Source organism: Tetrapisispora phaffii, chromosome 3 (assembly GCF_000236905.1).
Source record: "Tetrapisispora phaffii CBS 4417 chromosome 3, complete genome".
In the NCBI taxonomy this organism is placed as follows: domain Eukaryota; kingdom Fungi; phylum Ascomycota; class Saccharomycetes; order Saccharomycetales; family Saccharomycetaceae; genus Tetrapisispora; species Tetrapisispora phaffii.
Genome location: NC_016522.1, coordinates 158486 through 179998, shown reverse-complemented (window position 1 = coordinate 179998; position 21513 = coordinate 158486). Strand labels below are relative to the sequence as shown.

At 35.3% G+C, this 21513-nt stretch overlaps 5 protein-coding genes across 5 annotated transcripts; 2 read left to right on the top strand and 3 right to left on the bottom strand.

Annotated features, from left to right (window-relative positions):
- Positions 1–440: 440 nt before the first annotated feature.
- Positions 441–2786, bottom strand: SAN1 (ubiquitin-protein ligase SAN1; the record flags this gene model as incomplete). The annotated part of the gene is made up of 1 exon (XM_003684627.1): positions 441–2786. The coding sequence occupies one exon, from the start codon at positions 2784–2786 to the stop codon at positions 441–443; it is 2346 nt and encodes a 781-aa protein (XP_003684675.1).
- Positions 2787–3678: 892 nt separating this feature from the next.
- Positions 3679–6681, bottom strand: TPHA0C00840 (pepsin-like aspartic protease; the record flags this gene model as incomplete). The annotated part of the gene is made up of 1 exon (XM_003684626.1): positions 3679–6681. One exon carries the CDS (start codon positions 6679–6681, stop codon positions 3679–3681), a length of 3003 nt encoding a protein of 1000 aa, XP_003684674.1.
- Positions 6682–13942: 7261 nt separating this feature from the next.
- APC2 (anaphase promoting complex subunit 2) lies at positions 13943–16471 on the bottom strand (the record flags this gene model as incomplete). The annotated part of the gene is made up of 1 exon (XM_003684625.1): positions 13943–16471. One exon carries the CDS (start codon positions 16469–16471, stop codon positions 13943–13945), a length of 2529 nt encoding a protein of 842 aa, XP_003684673.1.
- Positions 16472–16891: 420 nt separating this feature from the next.
- On the top strand, positions 16892–17823 carry DCN1 (NEDD8 ligase DCN1; the record flags this gene model as incomplete). Its single annotated transcript, XM_003684624.1, has 2 exons — positions 16892–16894; positions 17026–17823. The coding sequence occupies 2 exons, from the start codon at positions 16892–16894 to the stop codon at positions 17821–17823; spliced, it is 801 nt and encodes a 266-aa protein (XP_003684672.1).
- Positions 17824–18603: 780 nt separating this feature from the next.
- On the top strand, positions 18604–21417 carry DIP2 (snoRNA-binding rRNA-processing protein DIP2; the record flags this gene model as incomplete). The annotated part of the gene is made up of 1 exon (XM_003684623.1): positions 18604–21417. The coding sequence occupies one exon, from the start codon at positions 18604–18606 to the stop codon at positions 21415–21417; it is 2814 nt and encodes a 937-aa protein (XP_003684671.1).
- Between the last annotated feature and the right edge of the window lie 96 nt (positions 21418–21513).

Here is a 21513-nt window from a genome sequence, read left to right as displayed (position 1 = left end):
AATAGTTATTATTCTAACAGCTTAATGCAAAATATTATGCTAGATTATACTTTCTTATAGTTTTTCTCTCTCTAGCGATTACTCTTCCATCTAGAAGTGAAGCTTTTCCTTTAATCTTTATCGATAGTTCCCTTTTATGTGTGAATCCCTTTTATTTATTCAGATTCTCAAAGCCATCGGTTTTGTAACTATGCGAGACGAAAGATATACATAATTAATCTTGTCATTAAATAGACTATGTATTTTAGAGTTAATGGTTATGTTACACATTATCTAATAGTAAATGTTACACAAAATTATAAGATAACATGGGTTTGTATCATATACTCAAAATAAAGACCCAATGCATATCAATATCTTGAATATTGATACATAAAAATGCTATACTATCATTCTGTAATTACTTACGTTAATCATCCTCTTAAAAAGTCATGCTCGTATTAATTATCATTTTCAGTGCTATTTGGCTCCTCATTTGGTTCTCTGTTTGGATTATCACTTGTTGAAGCGTTTTCATTAGAAGACGTGCCATGGGAAGACGATGCATTTTCTGCTGAATTTTCTGTACCATTTCTTGATGGTGGATTTGGTAATTCACTACCGCTAATATTATAGGTTGACACCTCACCATCTCTGTTTCTATAACTTGCAACACCTGTATTAAAGAACGGTTGTGTTTCTGCACTTACTGGTCTATTGTTTGTTTGAGAATTAGCAGAGCCTTCATTGGTACCTGTTTGAGGCTCATTTGGATTTGTCCTTCTTCTTGGCAACACTGCAAATCTTAAAAAGTCCGTCAAAAAGGATTGAGCTTGTTGAGCTCTAGATTGGTTATTATTAGTAATACCACTTGTTGGAGGATTGGTATTGGCTTCTGTAGACGCCGGCACCGTAGGTCTTGCAGTCGAAGTAGAGGCAGCTGTGCTTGTAGCAAGACCGGGGCTACCACTGATTGTACTGCTAAAAAAAGGTTGTGTGCCATTTAAACTAGGGGCAATCGGTCTCCCACTGGCTGTGACATTAAAAATATGATCTAAAATGTTTCTTAATCTGTCACTTTGGGTTAATTCAGGGTTTGTGTTATCTCCATTAACTGGTTGTTGAGAACTAGATGGGGTGGAGTTTGGATCTAATGTTGGATTGTTAGCACCACCTGCTGGAGTCTGAGATGCAAGTGGCGTTGTCCCCAGTGGAGTATTGCCGGTGTTCTCTAACTGTATAAATGTTATTGGAATAGGTACCCAACTTATTCTCTGCGTGTTATTGTCAGTACTTGAACCAGGAGCAGAGCTATTGGTAGAAGTGGTATTTGGATTTTCAGCACTAGAAGTTGCTGGAGCCTCATTCGAAGAACTAATTGGATTTTCGTTTGAAGAACTAGTAGCATTTGTTCTGTTTAAAGATGCCTCAGCTGTTGATCTTTGTCGATTCAAAAAATCAAAAGGTAAGAAACCAGGTAGGCTGGATGGGTTATTGTTACCATTTAGGTACACTACTCCCGGTCTTGATACAGAAGTATCGAATGAATTCAAATTACCAAATGGGAATGGAGCTGCTCCAGAGGCAGCTGGGAACCAAGAATTACCTGGAGTATTAGTTGATGTATTAGCAGCTGTTGGAGGTGCAGATATATTTCCTAAATTTTCATTCGTATTATTATCATTCGAATTATTAGTATTGTCATTGTTAGTTGTATTGCTTTGTTCGTCATTTGCTGACATTGTATCTCTATTGGAAGATGCAGGATTAACGGAATCATTAGGGTTGGTATTGTATATCAATTGCCTTATTCTTTCAAAAGCATCTACAGTTCCTCCATTATTACCATCAGGGGCATTTGGAGGAGCATTTACAGGACTCTCTGCAATAATATGTCTACACAATGGACAGGTATTCTGTACTCTTGTCCATTTATATAAACATTCTCTTCCAAATATATGTTTACATGGTAGCTCTGTGGGAGAATGAAGGTATGTAGGAGAATCCTCTTCTGATTGTATTGTATCGACACCAGAGGCTGGTCTGCTTGTCTGCGTTTCGCTTTCAGTATTATTTTGTGCCGATGTACTACTTCTAACAGCATCCAGCAATTGCTCTGTTGGACGTTCTCTGTTATTATTTGGACCCGTTTTGACTTTCTTTTGGTCTTTAATGTCATCTTCTTCATCAACAGAATATTTTCTTTTATTATCAGCACCCTCTTCTACTTGGTCTTCATCTACCAGATCATCATAGCAAATACTACAAGTTTTATCATTCTCGTTGACAATGTCACTCAACTTCAAAACCGGTAATGTTTCAAATTGTTCTTTTGTAATTGCTCTAGTAGGGACTTGTAAGTCACTGAATCTTCTTATAGCAAACTCTGCCGCAATGGATATTATATTATCTAACCTCTCTTGCGATGTAGAAGCAGGTACATCCCTGAATGATAATATTACAGCACCATCTGGAGATCTCTGTCTAAGATTTACTCCCATAGCAAAGGGGTTAAAACTAGCATCGTTTAAATGGGGGGTATCAGTTGACGTTGTTGTTGTTTCATTCTCAGTAGCAGTATGTCGTGTACCCGTTGCAGTTGTAGAGGTTACATTATTCTGCACCATATTATTTGTATTAACCATGTTTGACTGGTTCAACCTGCTACCATTTGGAAATAGGTAAGAGTACTGAATAGACACTGTTATGTTTCTTGTTGGTGGTAGAGTGTCTCTGTTTGCGCTATTTCCATCAGGTTCGTTTGAATCAGCAGGTCCACTTCTATTATCACGATTTTCGTTACTCATTTTCAACTATTACTGGCAATATGTTATAGAGACAGAAAAATGGAAAATTAGTTTATTTTGACGTCCTATTCTAGCGTGGTATTATCCCAGGGTATTGAGATTGGGATCAATACAAGTTTACTTATTCAATCAGTTGAAGTTCTTGTAAAAAAAAAAATAGAAAACACTCAGTTTTATGCCATAAAAAGTAGTTACAATAAAGAACTATATATATGTGTTAAATCTCACTTTCTCTTTAATTTGGTACCTTCTTAAAAAAGAAACCACAATAACTAAGATAACATTCAATTATGAATGATTTGAAATCAAGTTCTTTATATATTTTGATTTTTAAGCTCTTCCGTTTTCTGGGTCTTAAAACGCTCTTAGGGCATTGGTAACAGAATTTCGTAAAAAGCAGTTATAATCTACGAAATAGTAAAAGAATTCTCGAGGACTGTAAATTGATGGGTCTGTCATCGAGAAGACACTAAATGACAGTAAATTGAGCTCTTTTGAATATAAAATTGTAATGATTATGGTGAAGTTTCACAATTGGTTATTTATTTCGGTGTACAGGGAGGTAAAGTGAGACAGTGCAACTTCATAATTATTTGAAGATAACTAAATGAAAATTGGAAAAGAAGAAAACTGAAAGCTAAAATAAAATGTTTAAAATTTATTATGTCTAGTGACTAAATAAAATAAGTCTATAAAATCTATAATTTCTATCGAATGAATTTAATATTAGTAAAATGAAGTAAAAGTAAGAACTACTGTAAATGCTTTAAAGTTTATAATTGGAATTGGAATATAGTATGAAATCATAACCGCGACTCTATAATGTTTTGATTTTCTCTATAATGTTATGATGTTTTCTATAAGAATTTGAAGTGGGATTCTTGTCAGTTCATTAAAATAATAATTGAGCGACAAAGAAGAAGGATACGGTGAAGAATGAAGTGGTCTTCATGTTCATAGCACCATTATGCTGTTCGACAATAGATAAGGTGGAGCTGGAACCGGAAGCAGCACTAGTACTGGTACGAGCTAGAGCGTCAATGGAGTGTCTACGGCTAGCAGATGAAGCACTGGCTACAGAAGCGTTGGCAGCATCTTCAGAGTAGTAACTTTCGCTAGCAACGAAGGTAGCAGCAGCAGTAGTAGTGGCAGCATCGGTGGAGGCAGCAGCATTTGTAGTGGTTAAAGTAACTAAAGTGTTAGATTCAGTAACAGTAGAGGTAGATGTGGAGTTAGAGAATAAAGCAACTTCAGATGCAATTGGAGTAGTAGAAGAAGCTGGTGTGGAGGTGGAAGTTACTTTTGAAGAGCTAATTTCAGAAGAGCTGGCTTCAATGGAAATAACTGCGGTGGACGTAGCACTAACAGAAGAGACAGTTGAGATACTGGCAATTTCTTCAGCTGGAAGTAAAGATGCGCTTTGGTTAACTTCAGAAGAGGAACTAGCTTCAGCGGAGGTGGAAGTAGAAGAAGAAGTAGCTTCAATGGAAGTGGAAGGGGATGTAGCTTCAGTGGAGGTGGAAGAGGATGTAGCTTCAATGGAAGTGGAAGAGGATGTAGCTTCAGTAGAAGTGGAAGTGGCTTCACTGGAGGTGGAAGAAGAAGTTGCTTCAGTGGAGGTAGAAGTGGAAGAGGAAGTAGCTTCAGTAGAAGTGGAAGTAGCTTCAGTGGAAGTGGAGGTAGAAGTGGAAGAGGAAGTAGCTTCAGTGGAGGTGGAAGAGGATGTAGCTTCACTGGAGGTAGAAGTGGAAGAGGAAGTAGCTTCAGTAGAAGTGGAAGTAGCTTCAGTGGAAGTGGATGTAGCTTCGGTGGAGGTAGAAGTGGAAGAGGATGTAGCTTCAGTGGAAGTGGAAGAAGAAGTAGCTTCAGTGGAGGTGGAAGTGGAAGTGGCTTCACTGGAGGTGGAAGAAGAAGTTGCTTCAGTGGAGGTAGAAGTGGAAGAGGAAGTAGCTTCAGTGGAAGTGGAAGAAGAAGTAGCTTCAGTGGAGGTGGAAGTGGAAGAGGAAGTAGCTTCAGTGGAGGTGGAAGTGGAAGTGGCTTCACTGGAGGTGGAAGAAGAAGTTGCTTCAGTGGAGGTAGAAGTGGAAGAGGAAGTAGCTTCAGTAGAAGTGGAAGTAGCTTCAGTGGAAGTGGAGGTAGAAGTGGAAGAGGAGGTAGAAGTGGAAGAGGAAGTAGCTTCAGTGGAGGTGGAAGAGGATGTAGCTTCACTGGAGGTAGAAGTGGAAGAGGAAGTAGCTTCAGTAGAAGTGGAAGTGGATGTAGCTTCGGTGGAGGTAGAAGTGGAAGAGGATGTAGCTTCAGTGGAGGTGGAAGTGGAAGTGGCTTCACTGGAGGTGGAAGAAGAAGTTGCTTCAGTGGAGGTAGAAGTGGAAGAGGAAGTAGCTTCAGTAGAAGTGGAAGTTGCTTCAGTGGAGGTAGAAGTGGAAGAGGAAGTAGCTTCAGTAGAAGTGGAAGTGGATGTAGCTTCGGTGGAGGTAGAAGAAGAAGTAGCTTCACTGGAGGTGGAAGAAGAAGTAGCTTCACTGGAAGAAGCGTTTTCAGCTAAAGTTTCAAACATAGAACCACCGGTAACAACAGCTTCGTAGGTAACCCAAGTAGCAGAATATTCAGGAGCTTGGACAGCATCTGGGATACCGCTTTCCATAGCAATAACGGTGTCTTCTCTCTTGTTGTTAGAGCTGGAGTCAAAGTCAGCCATAGCTAAACCAATTTCTTTGTTTTCTAAGTCAAAAGCGGCGTAGACATTACGTAAGAAATCATCACCTAAGATGAAGTTACTGTCAGATCTGGAAGAAACTTTTAGTGAACAGACATTGTCACCAAGAGTGTTGATGAAACTGGACATTGGTAACTTGTAGTTGATACCACCGAAGTTGAAGACTAACTTGGAAGTTTCGGTTGGACAAGTGAAGACGTAGGCACCGTGGGTGGAACTATAGTAACCACCTAAACTGGATAATAACGCGTTGTATAAAGTGGCTGGAATACCAGTGACGGTAGAACCAGTGTCTAAGATAACAGCCATTTTAGTTTCAGTTAAAGTGACAGCACTACCTGAGTTAGTGATTAAACCTAGACCTTGTAACGTCACATGAAAATCACCTGGGGAAGAAAAGTAAGTATTGTACCAGTTAACCAATGGTAATTTGTATAAAGTACCAGTGTATTTAGAAGTGTCGACTCCACCCAATAAGAATTCACCGTAAGTACTGGAAGAAGAGTCCAAGTAAATAGAGTAACCTTGATGACTGATTATACCTTTGTTTTTCAAAACCATTGGGAAGTTATCATATTTGTAATGACCGTATTGACCGACAGCAGTAGTTTCAGTATCTGGTAAACCAATACCTAAGATACCAGCAGAAGAAGTAGTTGTATGGACGACACCAAAAGATAAACCAGTAGCATTAACACCACCAATGATCAAATTATCTTGACCCCAAACACCTATACAGTTGTTACCACTAACGTAAGTAATAGCGAATTCAGTTGAATTTTTTGTGAATGTGGAGGATTTAGAGATGGAGAAAGAACCGAATCTTTCACAGTTGAAAGAACCATCAGAAGCAAGTGGACAAGTTAAGTTGTCGTGACCAATAACCCATAAATCAGAAGAACCAGTGTCAACAATGACATTCATAGTTTGAGCTGGAGTACCAACTTCAATTTCAGCAGAATAAAAAGTATTTCTGTTAGTTAAGACAATGTCTTCACCATCTCTCTTGACAAGTTTAGTCTCGCTTGTAGATGTGTTGTAATCTAATTCTTCTAGAGAATCAGCATAATATTTTCTGAATGGAATAACAGCAGCTTTTTTATCATAGAATTGAATTAATTCAGCCGAAACATTTGTTAATTGCGTGAATAGCAAAGCAAATAATATTGGAGCAACCATTTTTTTAATGTATTAATGTTATGTGTAAACGTTTGCTTAATGTTTTTGTTTGGTCTTCTATTATGAATATTTTATAATAATAATAAATATATAAAAGAATTGAATTGGAAAAGAATTAATTGATATATTTTCAAACATATTGCTACCCTTTATATATCTTTTTACTTTTACTTTTATTTGAATTGACCTCATCGGTTTCCCAAAGACCTTGTTCAAACAACTATATGAAATTAATAAACCACAATAATTGTAGAAGGACTTGAGATATGCTTATTTTTTGTTTCAGACGTAAGGAGTAAGCCCGTATCCACTCTTAGTGGAGTGGACTACATTGAAGAACACATTTTTTCTATATTGATTATAACTAATGACAATCCGGCGTTTTTTAATTAAAAAGAGATAGTCTGCTCTTCTATGTCTAAGATATCTGGATTAATAAGATCAAGATGCGGATATCGAAAAAGGAAATTAGTTCAGACATTTCTCATCTCATCATTAAAGTGGCATGTCCCGAATCGACATTTCCGATTTGGGCAATCCCGCGATCTAGCCCGATATTTTTTAAAATCTGCAGTTTTTGTATTCGAGAGCCACAAAAATCAATCGTCTCAAAATTTGTCATAAATCTCATCATTTGTACGTTTTTGGCAAAAAGTAGATCGGAAATTTCTTATTCCTAATTGGTAACATAAAATGAAAGCGGATGTCATAGCTTGAAGCGTGCTGTGTACGGTAAATTCTCCGCGCGTCAAATATGTCCGAGAGTAAATCACACGCACAAACTTAACGTTTCGAAATGTTGTCCTTCTTCAATAAAAAAAGCTGTTAAGAGCTGAATATGTTTTTTTTACCGTTCATAAAATGCCTGAACACTCCTCGGCATGAATTACTTTTTCTTTTTTGACAAGCAGGATGAGCTCGTGATGGTCGGGTGGCTTTGTTTTTTTCTTTTCTTGTTTTGTCACCTCCGGACAAATGAAGGAAATATTTCCTAATCTGGCTCGCGGGAAAGGGCCACACCCACAAATTCACGCACAATAGATTTAAAGAAAAAGAAAAGAAGAATCTGTTAAAAGAGAACAGATCGTACAGCTTGCTGAAACGTGATAAATTCGATTTTATTTTTTCCTAATGGTCTTTCGCTGAATGCCAGCTTCAATGACTGAGAAGATGCTCAATGAGAGGTCCATCGATCTACTGTTGGTGTTGAAGAGGAAAAGGCTGTTTTCTTCTTTTTTCTTTGGAAGTCTTGGCTGGAGAAGCGCCCGCATAGGTCGGAGAGCACACATTTCCTTTTTTGGCATGAGATGAATTGTTCAGTAACGATTGACAACTTGAAATATAATGACGCTGGAATTTCCAATTTTCTTTTCCGAAGCCATTGCATTAGGATAATATTGGAAGGAACGTTCTCTGTTATACAATTGAATATGGGCACGTGCGTATCTGAAACGAGATAAACGTATTGTTAAGTTCTTTAATATTGCATATACTATGTTGATCACGTATGTATGTATGTATGCATGCATGTGGGGGTGATGTGAATGAATAACAAAAAGGGAGGCCATCTGGAAATTATGTCAGGTCCAGATCTGCTGTTATTCAAGATCTCAAATTGCAAAAATGGCCCTATCTGAGCCCGATGCATCGACTTATATCAGTTAAACATACCATGAACGGAGTCTAGCTGATCCAATTTGCCATTGAGCCAACTCTGATCCGGACTTATGATGTTTTAATGACACTCTGGTTAGTTGCCAGCGTCATGCGAGACTATTATTCGGAATCGGATGTCCTTTTCAAACAAGAGCATGTATCATGGAATAAGTGCCGAGACTTGGCAATTAATACTAATGGTTGCCATATCTGGGTACTGCGATCTTCGTGCCATAATCTAATTAAGACATGCTCTCGATCTGAGATTTGAAACATGGACTTTTTCTACTGTCCATTGGACAGGGAATAAAAAACAATAACACCTTAGAGCTTCTATGTAGATACGTTTTTTCGAATTTGGTACTACCCACAAAAGATCTATGTTTATTACGTTTTGTAGAAACACTGAGCGCAATCGCCATTATTCAAAAGGAGTACACCACTAGATTGTAAGAATAACATGCCCACTGCCCATTTTTCTCCGTTCGGTTTGCCGTGTTCCAGATTCTGACTTTCCGTCTTCCGTGTTCTGCGTTCTCTACTTTTAAGATTTTTGTTTTCCATTAATTGTCACCACCTCATCTATTAATATCAAACGACGGCGTGCGACTTGCCTTCTTCAACAATTTCATGTGTTCGTGGGGCAAAACAGCGAAGTCAATGAAATCTTAATCTTTCATACGAGTTACAGATGTTGCAAGAGAAAGTTAGTAGCAGCTGCAGATCTCGTTTATGAACAGCTTACAACAGAATAGATGCTTATCCATGGTAAGTTAACAGCGTGCTCCATATACAATATAGCCAAGGCTAATTATTATTTGTCGCATTCTTCTACTTGTTTTTTTCTGTTTCCAGTAAATTATCACAGGACATTGAAAAAAATTAAAAAAATTACCTGTTTTTTTTAATCATTTTCAGTAGAAAAGCTCGGGTAACTTTGCCACAATTACCTGAAATGGAAATTTTTGCGCCTGTCAGAGCATTTCTTGTCCATTTCATTGTCCTGATTTTTTAACTTCGAAAATATGAACATGTCCAACGCAATAGTGTTTTTCATTCCTCGCGCATTCAATCTGAGAAAAAATGTACCAATTGTTTTTCTGAGGATTTCAATTGGTCAAAAATTGAAAACTTTCGATACATTATTACTTTCCAGATTTCGTACGGCAGTTATATACATACTTTACTCGTTGTTATTGGTGGGTTTAAAATCCCTGCTTTATTTTACTGGATGGAGATATTGAATGGCGAGGAAAGGTTAAAAGGAAAGTTTATGGTAAAAAGAAACGAAAAGACTAGACTTTCTTCCATCTCGACTCAAAGTTGTTCAATTCAATTGTTTGCCTAATTGGGTATATAGTATTAAAGTACCTGTCCAAGTATGATGATTAACAACTAATTAAGGTAATTATTTTGAAGACATGTTAAACGTATGCTAAACTAAGTATTCTGTAAGGACTGTATTACGAATTCAATATTAATTCCTAATTAAGTACTGTGATCTTGAACTCTTAATTTGGGCAATACATTTTTTAAGCATGTGTTAAATGAGTAATTAATGCGTATGACGTATGTCCTTTCGAAGATTCTAGGCTCCCCCTTCGACATGTCCATGTCCACAATGTCCTTTGAATAAAGTCTAATTTGAATTCCCACATCTAGAATAGAATAGAATACTTAGTTCAACTATATGCAAAATTAAGTTGGAATGGTTGCAAGGCCAAACACTATTTTAAAATATGAAAACCAATTGCCGCAATTTTATAATATCAGTGTACCGAAAGATTAATAATTAAAAGTGGCATTCGTCATTAGCCGGTGCTATGACTTCATTCATGATATCAGTAGACAAACATAATAAGATAAACTACTCGTCCATGCCAACTAATTATCTGTGCCACACTGGCGCCACTGTTAGTATGTGATCTTTTAAAGAGGCTAGTTAATCAAACAATGACACTAAATGAATACTTGAAGTAAAGTAAATTGAAAATACCTTTCTGCAAGGTTCGGCATTAACATGTCATGTGATAATATATATTTGTGTGTGTGGATATGCGGATATATGGATATATTATAAAATTCAGTTCATTGTTAGCCATCACAACGACTAAAATACGTAGATGAATAACAATTTTATTTTAAATATAGGTTCCTGGCATCGAACAATTAGAAGTTCGCAAGTAAAATTACTTAAGTAGAATAATTACTTGTTTCTAAGCCTAAAATACAGTAAAAACTTAGATAAGAAGCTTTCGAAAAATCTTCTATATTCGATAATGAAATCGATGCTCTTTGAAGTATGATTCGATTATATAAACGTAATTGCTCCTAACAAGAGCAGAGATGAATATTTCCTAACTAGATAGCGTACTACAGTGAAATAAATTATTATTTGATTTTAGACAAAATGTGAAGCTTTTATTGACTAAAAATTATATATGCAGGCTTTAACACAAAATGTTTCCCTCAATTCTTTCTATTTCGACCAAAATCCCAGAAGTTAAACGAACTTGTTGGCGTTTAAACATGAGGGCAATAATCTATGAAGCATACCTATATAACCAGTGACCGTGTGTTCTTCTAATAGAAGAGTTATATGCAACTTGATATCAATACGGAAGACCAAGTTTCTCCGAACAATAGAATATAGATAAATAAATACGCATAGCTCGTGAATTTTCAACGTACAAATCAGGTATGAACCTTGTCTAAATTGAGTTCCTCAGCAACTGTTAACGGTGACCTGGCCACCTCAAAACAAAACATAGGTACACCTAAACGAATAAAGGAGCCAGTAGAAACCGTAGCACATGCTAAGGCCCAATCTGGCTTACTGTGACACAGTTACATCTACAAACTCACCGTTTCAAATTGTTGATCCGGGTAAATATATTTTCAGTGCCATTGAAATTTAAATTTTTGGCGCGTTGTAAGCTCAAATGTGAAACAATACTACTTTATTTTTCTTTTTTTTACGATCTTGCGGAAGCGGAACAAAACGGAGCCCTTGTCTCAATAATGTCATAAAAAGTATGAAAAAAACTTTTTCATAAATTTCGTGTCCTAGTGTCTAGGGTTTGTCCAACGATCTGTTAAAAATATATAAAGATAAATCGGAAAGACAAATTTGGTTTCTGTCCTCTTGCAGATTTTTCAACTCCTGTGAATGCACTAGGTTTCCACTATGTTAAAGTCACAGTTATTTATGCTCAATTATCACTTTGTCCGATACATGTAAATTCATACTAACGACGGAACCCTAGCAGTTCATTTGACATTGCCTCAATAGGCACATTTTCAAAAGGTTACGGATACTTATCTTGACATTGTCAAAGACAACAAATTTAAGGAGGGAAATTTCCGTATGTCTCTGGCATTTCACAGGAATACCTGTAGCCGTCTTAGCTGTTGTTTTTTAAAGTGACGTATTTTATTGAATATGGATGAGATTTATTATCTTGATGTCTTCATTGTCGGAAGGAAAACTCAAACAGCATATCTGGGTCCTTCCGCCACTGCATCCAATGTCTTGTCTTACATCCCATTAGGAAATGAACCGACATATAACTACGTGCACTTTTAAAGCGTTTCACGGCTGCTAACTATAAATGATTGGGGAGCAACCGATATTCAGTTGTTACAAAATTCAAGATCTGAGAGGTAGGATCTCAGATCTACGACAGAAACCAATTTGTGGTGAATTCACTCCCGATATCAGCTTTCAATCCATATAGTAATTTATTTTGTTGATACAAGAATACTGAAACTTATAATTTTATTGCGTGATCAATTGAATCATTGATAGGCAATGCTCCTTGCCTGTAGGTCTTAAGATGGCAATAACTGCAATCGCGACACTGCCAATGACACCAAAATGGCCATAGCACCTAATAATAAGCCACCTTGCTGAAATATAAAATCATTATGTTATTTTTTTTCAAAAAAATACATGGAACCATAGATTGTAATTGCTTGTCATTGACACTTTCACTTCGTCGAACACTTACTTCTCGTGGAAGTCTATTATATTTCTCTTAAGATCTATTCCTTAAGAGGCAAATTATGTGACAGTCACGTATTAGTTGGCTGAACGTATCAATTAATAATCACTTGCAGGCGTGTCTTGGGCAGTGTAAGATGCATTTGCATGCGGATAAGATATTTTTCAATTGCGTGCATACGGATGTACGCATAATTATGTAACTATTAATACAAACCAATTGTCCTTTACATAAAGCTACTTTCCGGTCCTTAACGTGTAAATGTTTAGGACGTAAACGGAAGTGCGGGAATTGTGATAAATGTCTCTCCGTCTCTATGTCTCTTTGCCGATAGATGACGATCAACAGTAATATTTGTTCAATTGCTCTACATTCCTTGTACAAAGGAATTCATTTTGAAAAAACCTGCAACAATAAAAGCGTAAACACATCCTGTAACTTCCACCACATTGTACTAGTAGCCAGCTTGAAAATATTTCACTATGTAGCGTGCGCAGACGACCTTAAGCTATTTACACCAGTAATAATGCTCGTCTCATGCTGCACTATCCTTTTCTACTTTTCGACAGTACTTTTTTCTGTACCGTAATTCTTTGTACGTTGTTTGCATACCCCAAATTGCATTTCTTTTTATCAGTTATGTATTTTTTGTCTTAATTTTCCGCGCAATTTTTTTTCTGCAGAACAAGTCAATGGCGCGCGCCTCTCCGTTGATTAACAGTACAAATAGTACATGTGCAAGGACGCTTGCATTCCTTGTACAAATTCTGAGAGACTTTTGTACAAGGATAGCATTGGCACACGAATGTTCAACAAAAGTTCAATGGCACGGAGACTGTTCAGATGTCAGAGACATCTGAACAGTCTCCAGTTTAGGAAATTATCGCAGCGTTAGCTTCTGATTGTGTTCGTACAGGCATGCAGCAGGAAAAAAAAGTTGTCTCTTGTCTTTCAATTTATCACGGATCGCTCTTCGTGACCCGAACCGACAATTGTCTTCATTCCGGAAGCTGTATAGGCTCCCATTAATTTCTCGTGAGGACATTCAAGCATTCTTGTTTTTCAATTGTCACCGATCGGGGAGATCCGGTTGGATCTTGACATGAGGAAGCCGTGATACGCTTTACAGTTATTTGCTGTTTGGAAATACTGGCGCTGCACAAAACTTTCGCTCTGTCCGTGAATTTATGAGCGTTAGTTTGTGTTTTTTTCCGTTTACTATCCGATCCTTCAGGTGTGAGATGAGATTGTTTCAGGAACAAATGTAAAAAAACAAGTATTTGTTCGGCAGTTTCTAAGATCTTGGATAATAGTGACGTAGTAATTGTTACATGTACACATTCAAGTAATCTTAATATGAACATACCAAATTATAAAGTTACATACTGTCTTTGTACATTTTCCAATCGTAACAAAAATGTCTGTTTATCGATTGCAGTATAGTAGTTTGACTATCAGCAATAGAGGTTGTTATGTCTGAGCACTTAATAAGAGATTACTATTATTAAGAAGCATATCATATATTATAATGTTAAGATTGAGAGAAGAGGTTTATTATCGAGTATGTAGGCGAACATTACGTATATTTTTATTGAGTTGGATTATTCAGGTAATTGATACAAACCGTTTGGAAGACACAAAATCTGGCCGTTTTCGACTAGTTCCGTCACGATGTTTTCTAACGTGACGGAACTTACTTTCTTAATTGCAGTATCATGAGAAGTAGTTTGAAGGACATTATATAATTTCTCGATATTTTGCTCTCCTAAATTTGTAAGAATACTTAAAACGTACTCTTTTATTTTTGAGACTTCCTGGCTTGTTGCATTAAAAGTTTTATCGTGATCAGGTGTACATTTTGTAATGTTCTCTTGTGATGGTCTGTCAATTGTATCATTTCCTTTACCTAAAATGGCGAATCCATTGAGTGGATTGTTAGTGATGGACATAACGCTATTGACATTATTCGATTCTGGAGATTCGATTATAATCTCAGACCTATCCAAGTACTCTAACGGTCTGTACGTTTTCCCATCGAAATAAAGAATTTTTTGGTCCAGCCAAAATTTCAATGATATCTTTAAATCTTCTAATCCAAATGATGTTATAATTGATAATTCCTCTAGTGTGTATGAAGATGTTCCTTCGTTTTCAAGAAATGGACATATTGACATATAATTTTCAAATGTACATTCGCATGTAACGGTCCTATTGTCTTCAAAATTAAAATCAATTTCTATCGTGGACTGATCTGTCAATAAATTTAAAACCCTACCTGGTTTCAATCTTGAATATAGCTTACTATATTTATCTAATTGATTGAAAAGTGTTTGATCCATTTTATTTAATAAGCCGTAATACGTTTTCCGTTTTTCATTCTTCATATCGTATTGCCAATATAAAGATGATATAATTTTCAAATTTATTCTGTTATCTAGTTCATCAATAAGATGCATTTGTTCAGTAAGCTTTTTACTACCTCTCATGTCCCATAGCATAACATCTATATTAGTCATGTACATACTGTCGTTATTTCCAGTAAGGGTCTCCAAATTAGTTGATGTTGGAGCATCATCTAACGAGTTAGGAGAAAATTTAGTTTTAAATAATCGTAAACATTGCACCCAAGATTCTTCCAAATTATAACCCTTGATAACAAACAACTTTTGTTTTAAAAGTTCTACAAATCTCTTTAGAAACAATTCATGATCATCAAATATTGCAAAAAGAATATCTAGCAGGTTTTTTTTCCTCATCATTTTAATTGATTTATTAGGTGAAACTAATTTAGATTCAGGAAGCCAGGTAAGAGCTCTGTTTAAAATTTGACTATATAGGAGTTGAGAAGATTCCTGACCTGCATAGTCCAGTTGTGAGATATTCTTATTGTTATTGCCATTTTCGAGGTTATCCGAAATATCAACATCTGAGAAGTTTAAGTTAATACCAAAGTGTGACTCTCTTAGTTCCTCTGAAAGCAATTTCAATAAATTTTGATCGACCTTTACTATTGGATTAGTTTTGATATCATCCGTTCGTAAATCTAATATCGCAAAGAGCAGAATGTAAATAATATCACTTTTCTGTTGTAAATATGGATTAGTGAAGGATGTGAATGATTGTAAATAACGACTTGTTGGATCTAAAATTAATAAAGATTTGACAGTCTTGATATATGCAATTAAAATGGTACAAGTGGGAATACTTAAATTTAAAACCTTCAATTGAAATTCGGATAATAATCGTATTAGTATATTTGTGGATATTTTGGATTGTGTCAATAATCCTCTTAATTCCATAATGGTTGGTTTTGAATCTGGATAAGATATGACGCAAATATCGAATATTTCTTCAGATCTGATTCTTAAGAATTGTTTTTCAAAATATTTATACAATACTTTTGTAATTTCATGATCATCCTCAGCGCAATTTAAGAGAACTGCAAAGTTACTCCAATATTTGTTTATGAACTTGTTGTATGTTTCCATGATAATAAATCTTTGGCTCCATGCATTGGTAAATTGTTTATCGGCGTACATTGTTATTTTGTCCAGTAATGCATTTAAAATGATTTGTTTTGATGAAAGTAAACTGAAGTTAGCTTCATTTGACCACTTAATGATTTCTTGTGCTAAGTCAAAATCATCTTCTTTTACTAATTTTTTTAGTCGATTTATTAAATTACTTCTGAATGTTAAGTTTGTTCTTAATAAATAATGTCTTATCTTGTTTAACTCAGTTTCCCAGATATAATTGTTGTTCAAAAATATTGGAACATGTAGGATTGGAAACTCGTAATATTTTTCTAATTTTATGATATCTTTAAAATAAGTAATAGATTGCAAATTACTAAAAAAATTCAGCCTAACTTGAAAAATGTAATAATATCGAAGTAAACTATTCAATGTCTCTATTGAGTCATAATCACCTAAAGTATTTACATCAAGTAATATCTTCTTGATAACCTTTTTTAAACGTATAGTTGGCGGTTTCAACTGATGGTTACTCTTGGGATCATTTGGATTCAGCCAATCTAGCAAAGAATCAATGTCATCAGAAGAACCACAACTCTTGCTATCAACTAACTCATAAATATTCCCTACAATAGAATCCACCTCTGTATATTGCATCTTCTTCAGTAAAATAAAACTCAATTATGCCTTATATATTGTCTTTGTACTTTTGTGCAAGAACAATTGTGTTCCAAAAAATCTTTGTTTCTATTCACTCAAAAAGGTAGTTATTATAGAATTTCATATATTAGGCTTACGACAATATTACACTTTGTATGAAGATATTGCCAGAGCTCTTATTTACCTTCCAATAATTTATAATATCTTTTGTTTTTGTCTAAAATACCAATAGGAAAACTTACAACTCATCGAAAACCTTGTTGGGATCATTTTCGGATTTGTTATGTAAATAAAAAATAAAGGATAAAGTGTATATAAAGGGTTAGAATACAGTTATTGTGATGTTGAAGTAGGCAATGCAGTATATAAGTGATATATAGGGCACAGTATAACTGGTAGTGTGTCTATCTACTATTTATGGTATGTATTTTCATGACATTAACAAATTGTTATCAGGATTTAATTTTCATTTTCACATAACTAACAGGTTATATTTTCAATTGAATACAACATTTAACAATTGATGACCATGTTTATCTTAGTCGCAACAGGATTCGATTGTTAGGGAATTTCAACAATTGACTAGTAGTAGCAATAAAGTTGCTCGGAAGTATTTGAGTGGCAACGATTGGAATTTGAATTACGCTTTAAATGAGTTCTACGATCAAGAATTGGGTGGATTCGTGCATGATGTTCCCAGAGAATACCCAGCGGAGTTAATTGAGCTATTTGAAAGGTACAACAACCAGAAGTATGTAGATGGTTCCAGTGGAAATGAGGAAGATGTTGGTATTGATGCGGATGGACTGATACAATTCATAGAGGATTTAGGCTACGAACTGGAAGATTTGACTACTTTATGTTTAGCTAATGTTATGGGATGCAACAATTTAACAGATTGCATAACAAGAAACCAATTTCTGGAGGCCTGGTATAATAAGAAATGCTCTAACATTAAAGACATCAAGGATGAATTGGAGACTGTTGGGGAGAACCTGCGCTCAGATATAAATTATTTCACATATATATATAACTATTCATTTGGTTTGATTACGGAAGAAAACATGAAAAGCATACAAATAGACACAGCCAAGGAGTATTGGAAGCTGTTCTTCGGTGATGGAACGCCTCTTCATATAGAAAAAGAACAATTAGATAATTGGAACAAATTCTTAACGATAAGTGGTAAAAAAACGATTACCAAAGACGAATGGAAGATGATTTTAGAGTTCTTCAAAAAGTTTCCTACAGTAACTGAATTCAAGGACGAGTACGATCCAATGGACCCATGGCCATATATAATGGATGAATACCACGAATACCTAGAAGAAAACGGTAAATTGAATTAACTTGAAAAGACACAATTAACAAAGCACCATTAGAATTAAACATATAAATAGTATAAGTAATAGCTGTAAACTAAGTAGTATAAAAAAACTTATGTTTATCTTTAACGTGGTTGTATCACCTTTGAACATATTGTCCTGTATATACTTGAAAGCTACATCTCGATTGCAAAACATAAATAACTCTCTTGATTGTCATTTTTTTTGGTTTTATCGTGGCATGGGGACCACAATTTTGTCTCAGAAATTACTTCGATACCAGTGCACCAAACATCACTCCATTAAACTGATAGTAAGCTAATCAATTCAGATCAAAAGGGTCTTAATGGAGCTAACATGACACTGAACCATGTATTATTCCACCGTTAACTGACGCTGTCTCTTAACCGACTCTTTCACCTGTCCGCCCAATGCAAGAAGTTATCACTTTTAACGTAGTGGAGACGTGGAAATTCTTGACAAAACGAAAAATTTTAAAGATTTTAAGCGATGAGCTTCTGAACTTTTAAAGCTGACAAGACATGATGAGATGAAATGCATGAGATGAGATGAGATTTTAAAAGCTTGATGCAAGTTGTATAAGAGATTGTGTCGAAGAATTTTCTTCTTTATTGAATTTTGTGATACTTGTGATTGGTGTTTTTGTAAACTAGGAGCTTTTCTGTATATAACTGTCGAAGGTTTTTGTATTTCAAGACGCACTTGATAATTGGTCTTTTGAAGAGGATAAAATAACGTATTACAAGACTTTTGTTCTATTGCGTTTACTGTAAGCGAGTGAGTATGGTAAAATCGTATCAACGTTTTGAACAGGACTCTGTGTTTGGTGTTATTACTACGAATGCAAATTGTGTATGGCTTCCATCTAGTGACAGTAGAAAGTCAAATGTGGGTCAGGTTTTAACTGGTGCTTTGGAGAATATAAATTTATGGGACATTAAGACCGGTGAATTGTTATCGGTCCTATCCGACGGTCTACCACCTGGTTCAATTGATGTCAAATCCAGCAAACCCGCTGAAGTTACATATTTAGAATACCATGATGAGACAAATTTGTTGGCGGCAGGGTATGCTGATGGTGTCATTAAAATTTGGGATCTAATGTCCAAGACGGTTCTTTTGAGTTTCAGTGGCCATAAATCTGGTGTCACAATTCTGAAATTCGATTCAACTGGTACAAGATTGATGTCTGGTTCTAGAGATTCCGATATCATTATCTGGGATTTGGTGAGTGAAGTAGGTGTATTCAAACTACGTTCACATAAGGATGCCATTACAGGAATATGGTGTGAAGGAGAGGATTGGTTAGTCAGTACCGCTAAGGATGGTTTGATTAAACTCTGGGATTTAAAGACCCAACAATGTGTAGAGACCCACATAGCCCAAACAGGCGAATGTTGGGCTTTGGGCGTACATGGTGATTTGGTTGTCACCACAGGTACTGATTCACAAATTAAAATTTGGAATTTAGATACCTCAAAAGAAAATGGTTCCAAGATAGTCGAAAAAGGTACATATGAGAAGCAGAGTAAGCAAAGAGGTTTATCTGTGAATTTTAAAACTACCGCTGATGAGACAACATTTTTATACATTCAAAACTCTGATAAAACTGTAGAGATATTTAGAATTAGAAAACAAGATGAAATATCAAGGGCTCTGAAAAAGAGAGAAAAAAGAATGAAAGAAAAAGGTAGCACAGATGAACAAATTCAACAATATTTTATTGATACATACGTTTCTTTGATGTTACAACCTTTTCAAATTATTAAATCAACATATAAAATCAAAGCTGTTTCATGGACAGTGGCAGCTAACTCAAAAATAGAACTCGTAGTGACTACTTCGAGTAATACTATCGAATATTATTCAATTCCATATGAAAAGAGATTACCTAAGAATCCATCACCTTCAAAACTCTACACCATTGAACAAAAAGGACATAGAACAGATATTCGTTCCATAGATATTAGTGACGACAATAAACTATTAGCATCAGCTTCGAATGGCTTGCTAAAAATTTGGAATCTAAAGACTAAATCTTGTATAAGAACTTTTGACTGTGGTTATGCTTTAACTTGTAAATTTTTGCCAAGTGGCACTTTATGTGTGATCGGAACAAGAGAAGGACAAATCCAGTTGTTTGATTTGGTCACATCAACTTTAATAGAGTCGATAGATGTCGCTCACAACGCAGCTATTTGGTCTCTAGATATTACTCAAGATGGTAAACGATTAGTCACAGGTTCTGCTGATAAAAGTATTAAGTTTTGGAATTTTTCGATCGAACAAGATCTAGTACCAGGAACCACCGATAAATTCGTCCCAGTAATGAAATTAATTCACGATACAACTTTAGAGTTGAATGATGACATTTTAAGTGTTAAAATTTCTCCTGAAGATAAATATTTAGCAGTATCATTATTAGATAATACTGTTAAGGTTTTTTTCTTAGACTCAATGAAATTCTTCTTAAGTTTATATGGTCACAAATTACCAGTACTTTCAATTGACATATCATTTGATTCTAAACTAATTATCACATCATCTGCTGATAAAAACATCAAAATTTGGGGCTTGGATTTTGGTGACTGTCATAAATCTTTATTTGCTCATCAAGATTCTATTATGAATGTTTGCTTTTTACCAGAATCTCATAATTTTTTCAGTTCCTCTAAAGATGGGTTAGTGAAATATTGGGATGGTGATAAATTTGAATGTGTTCAAAAGCTAGCTGCTCATCAGAGTGAAGTTTGGGCCTTAGCAATTACATCTGATGGTTCTACAGTAGTTTCTTCGTCTCACGATCACTCTATGAGAGTTTGGAAAGAAACTGATGATCAGGTATTTTTAGAAGAAGAAAGGGAAAAAGAATTGGAAGAACAATACGAAGATACACTATTGACTTCATTGGAAGAAGGCTCTGGTGACTCAGCTTTTAAAGCAGACATTGAAGACGGAATGGATGAATCTACTAGTGTTCGTAATCAAACCATGGAATCTTTAAAATCTGGTGAAAGATTAATGGAAGCTTTAGAATTAGGTTTTTCAGAAATTGAGGCCTTAGAAAAATATAATAAAGACTACAAGCAATGGGAGAAAAAGAAAGCTGGTGAACCTCCTGTAAAACCTCAAGGAAATGCTATTTTACTTGCTATCAATAGAAGACCAGATCAGTACATTATGGATACCTTAATTAAAATAAAACCTTCCCAATTAGAAGATGCCTTATTAGTGTTACCATTTTCTTATGTCTTACAATTTTTGAAATTCATTGATATAGTTATGGATGATCCAGAGATATTGAAAAATCGTCTAGCTCTAATATGTAAAAACTTATTCATTATTGTAAAGGCAAACCATAAAGAATTAATATCACAGAGAAACGATGTCCTAAAAAAGCAAATTACCAGTGTGAAAAATAAATTAAGAACTTCTTTACAAGCTAATGTAGATGATTTAGGTTTCAATATTCAAGGTTTGAAATTCATCAAACAGCAATGGAATTTGAAGCACAATTATGAATTCATAGATGAAGAAGATCAAAAGAAACAGGAAGAAAAAAATTCCAAGAAGAGGATTTTTGGAACACTAGCATAAAAACCATTAGTACATATAGTTGTAGTACAATAAATTTATTTTATTATCATATTAAATGTCTAGTTTGAATATTATATATATATATATATATATATA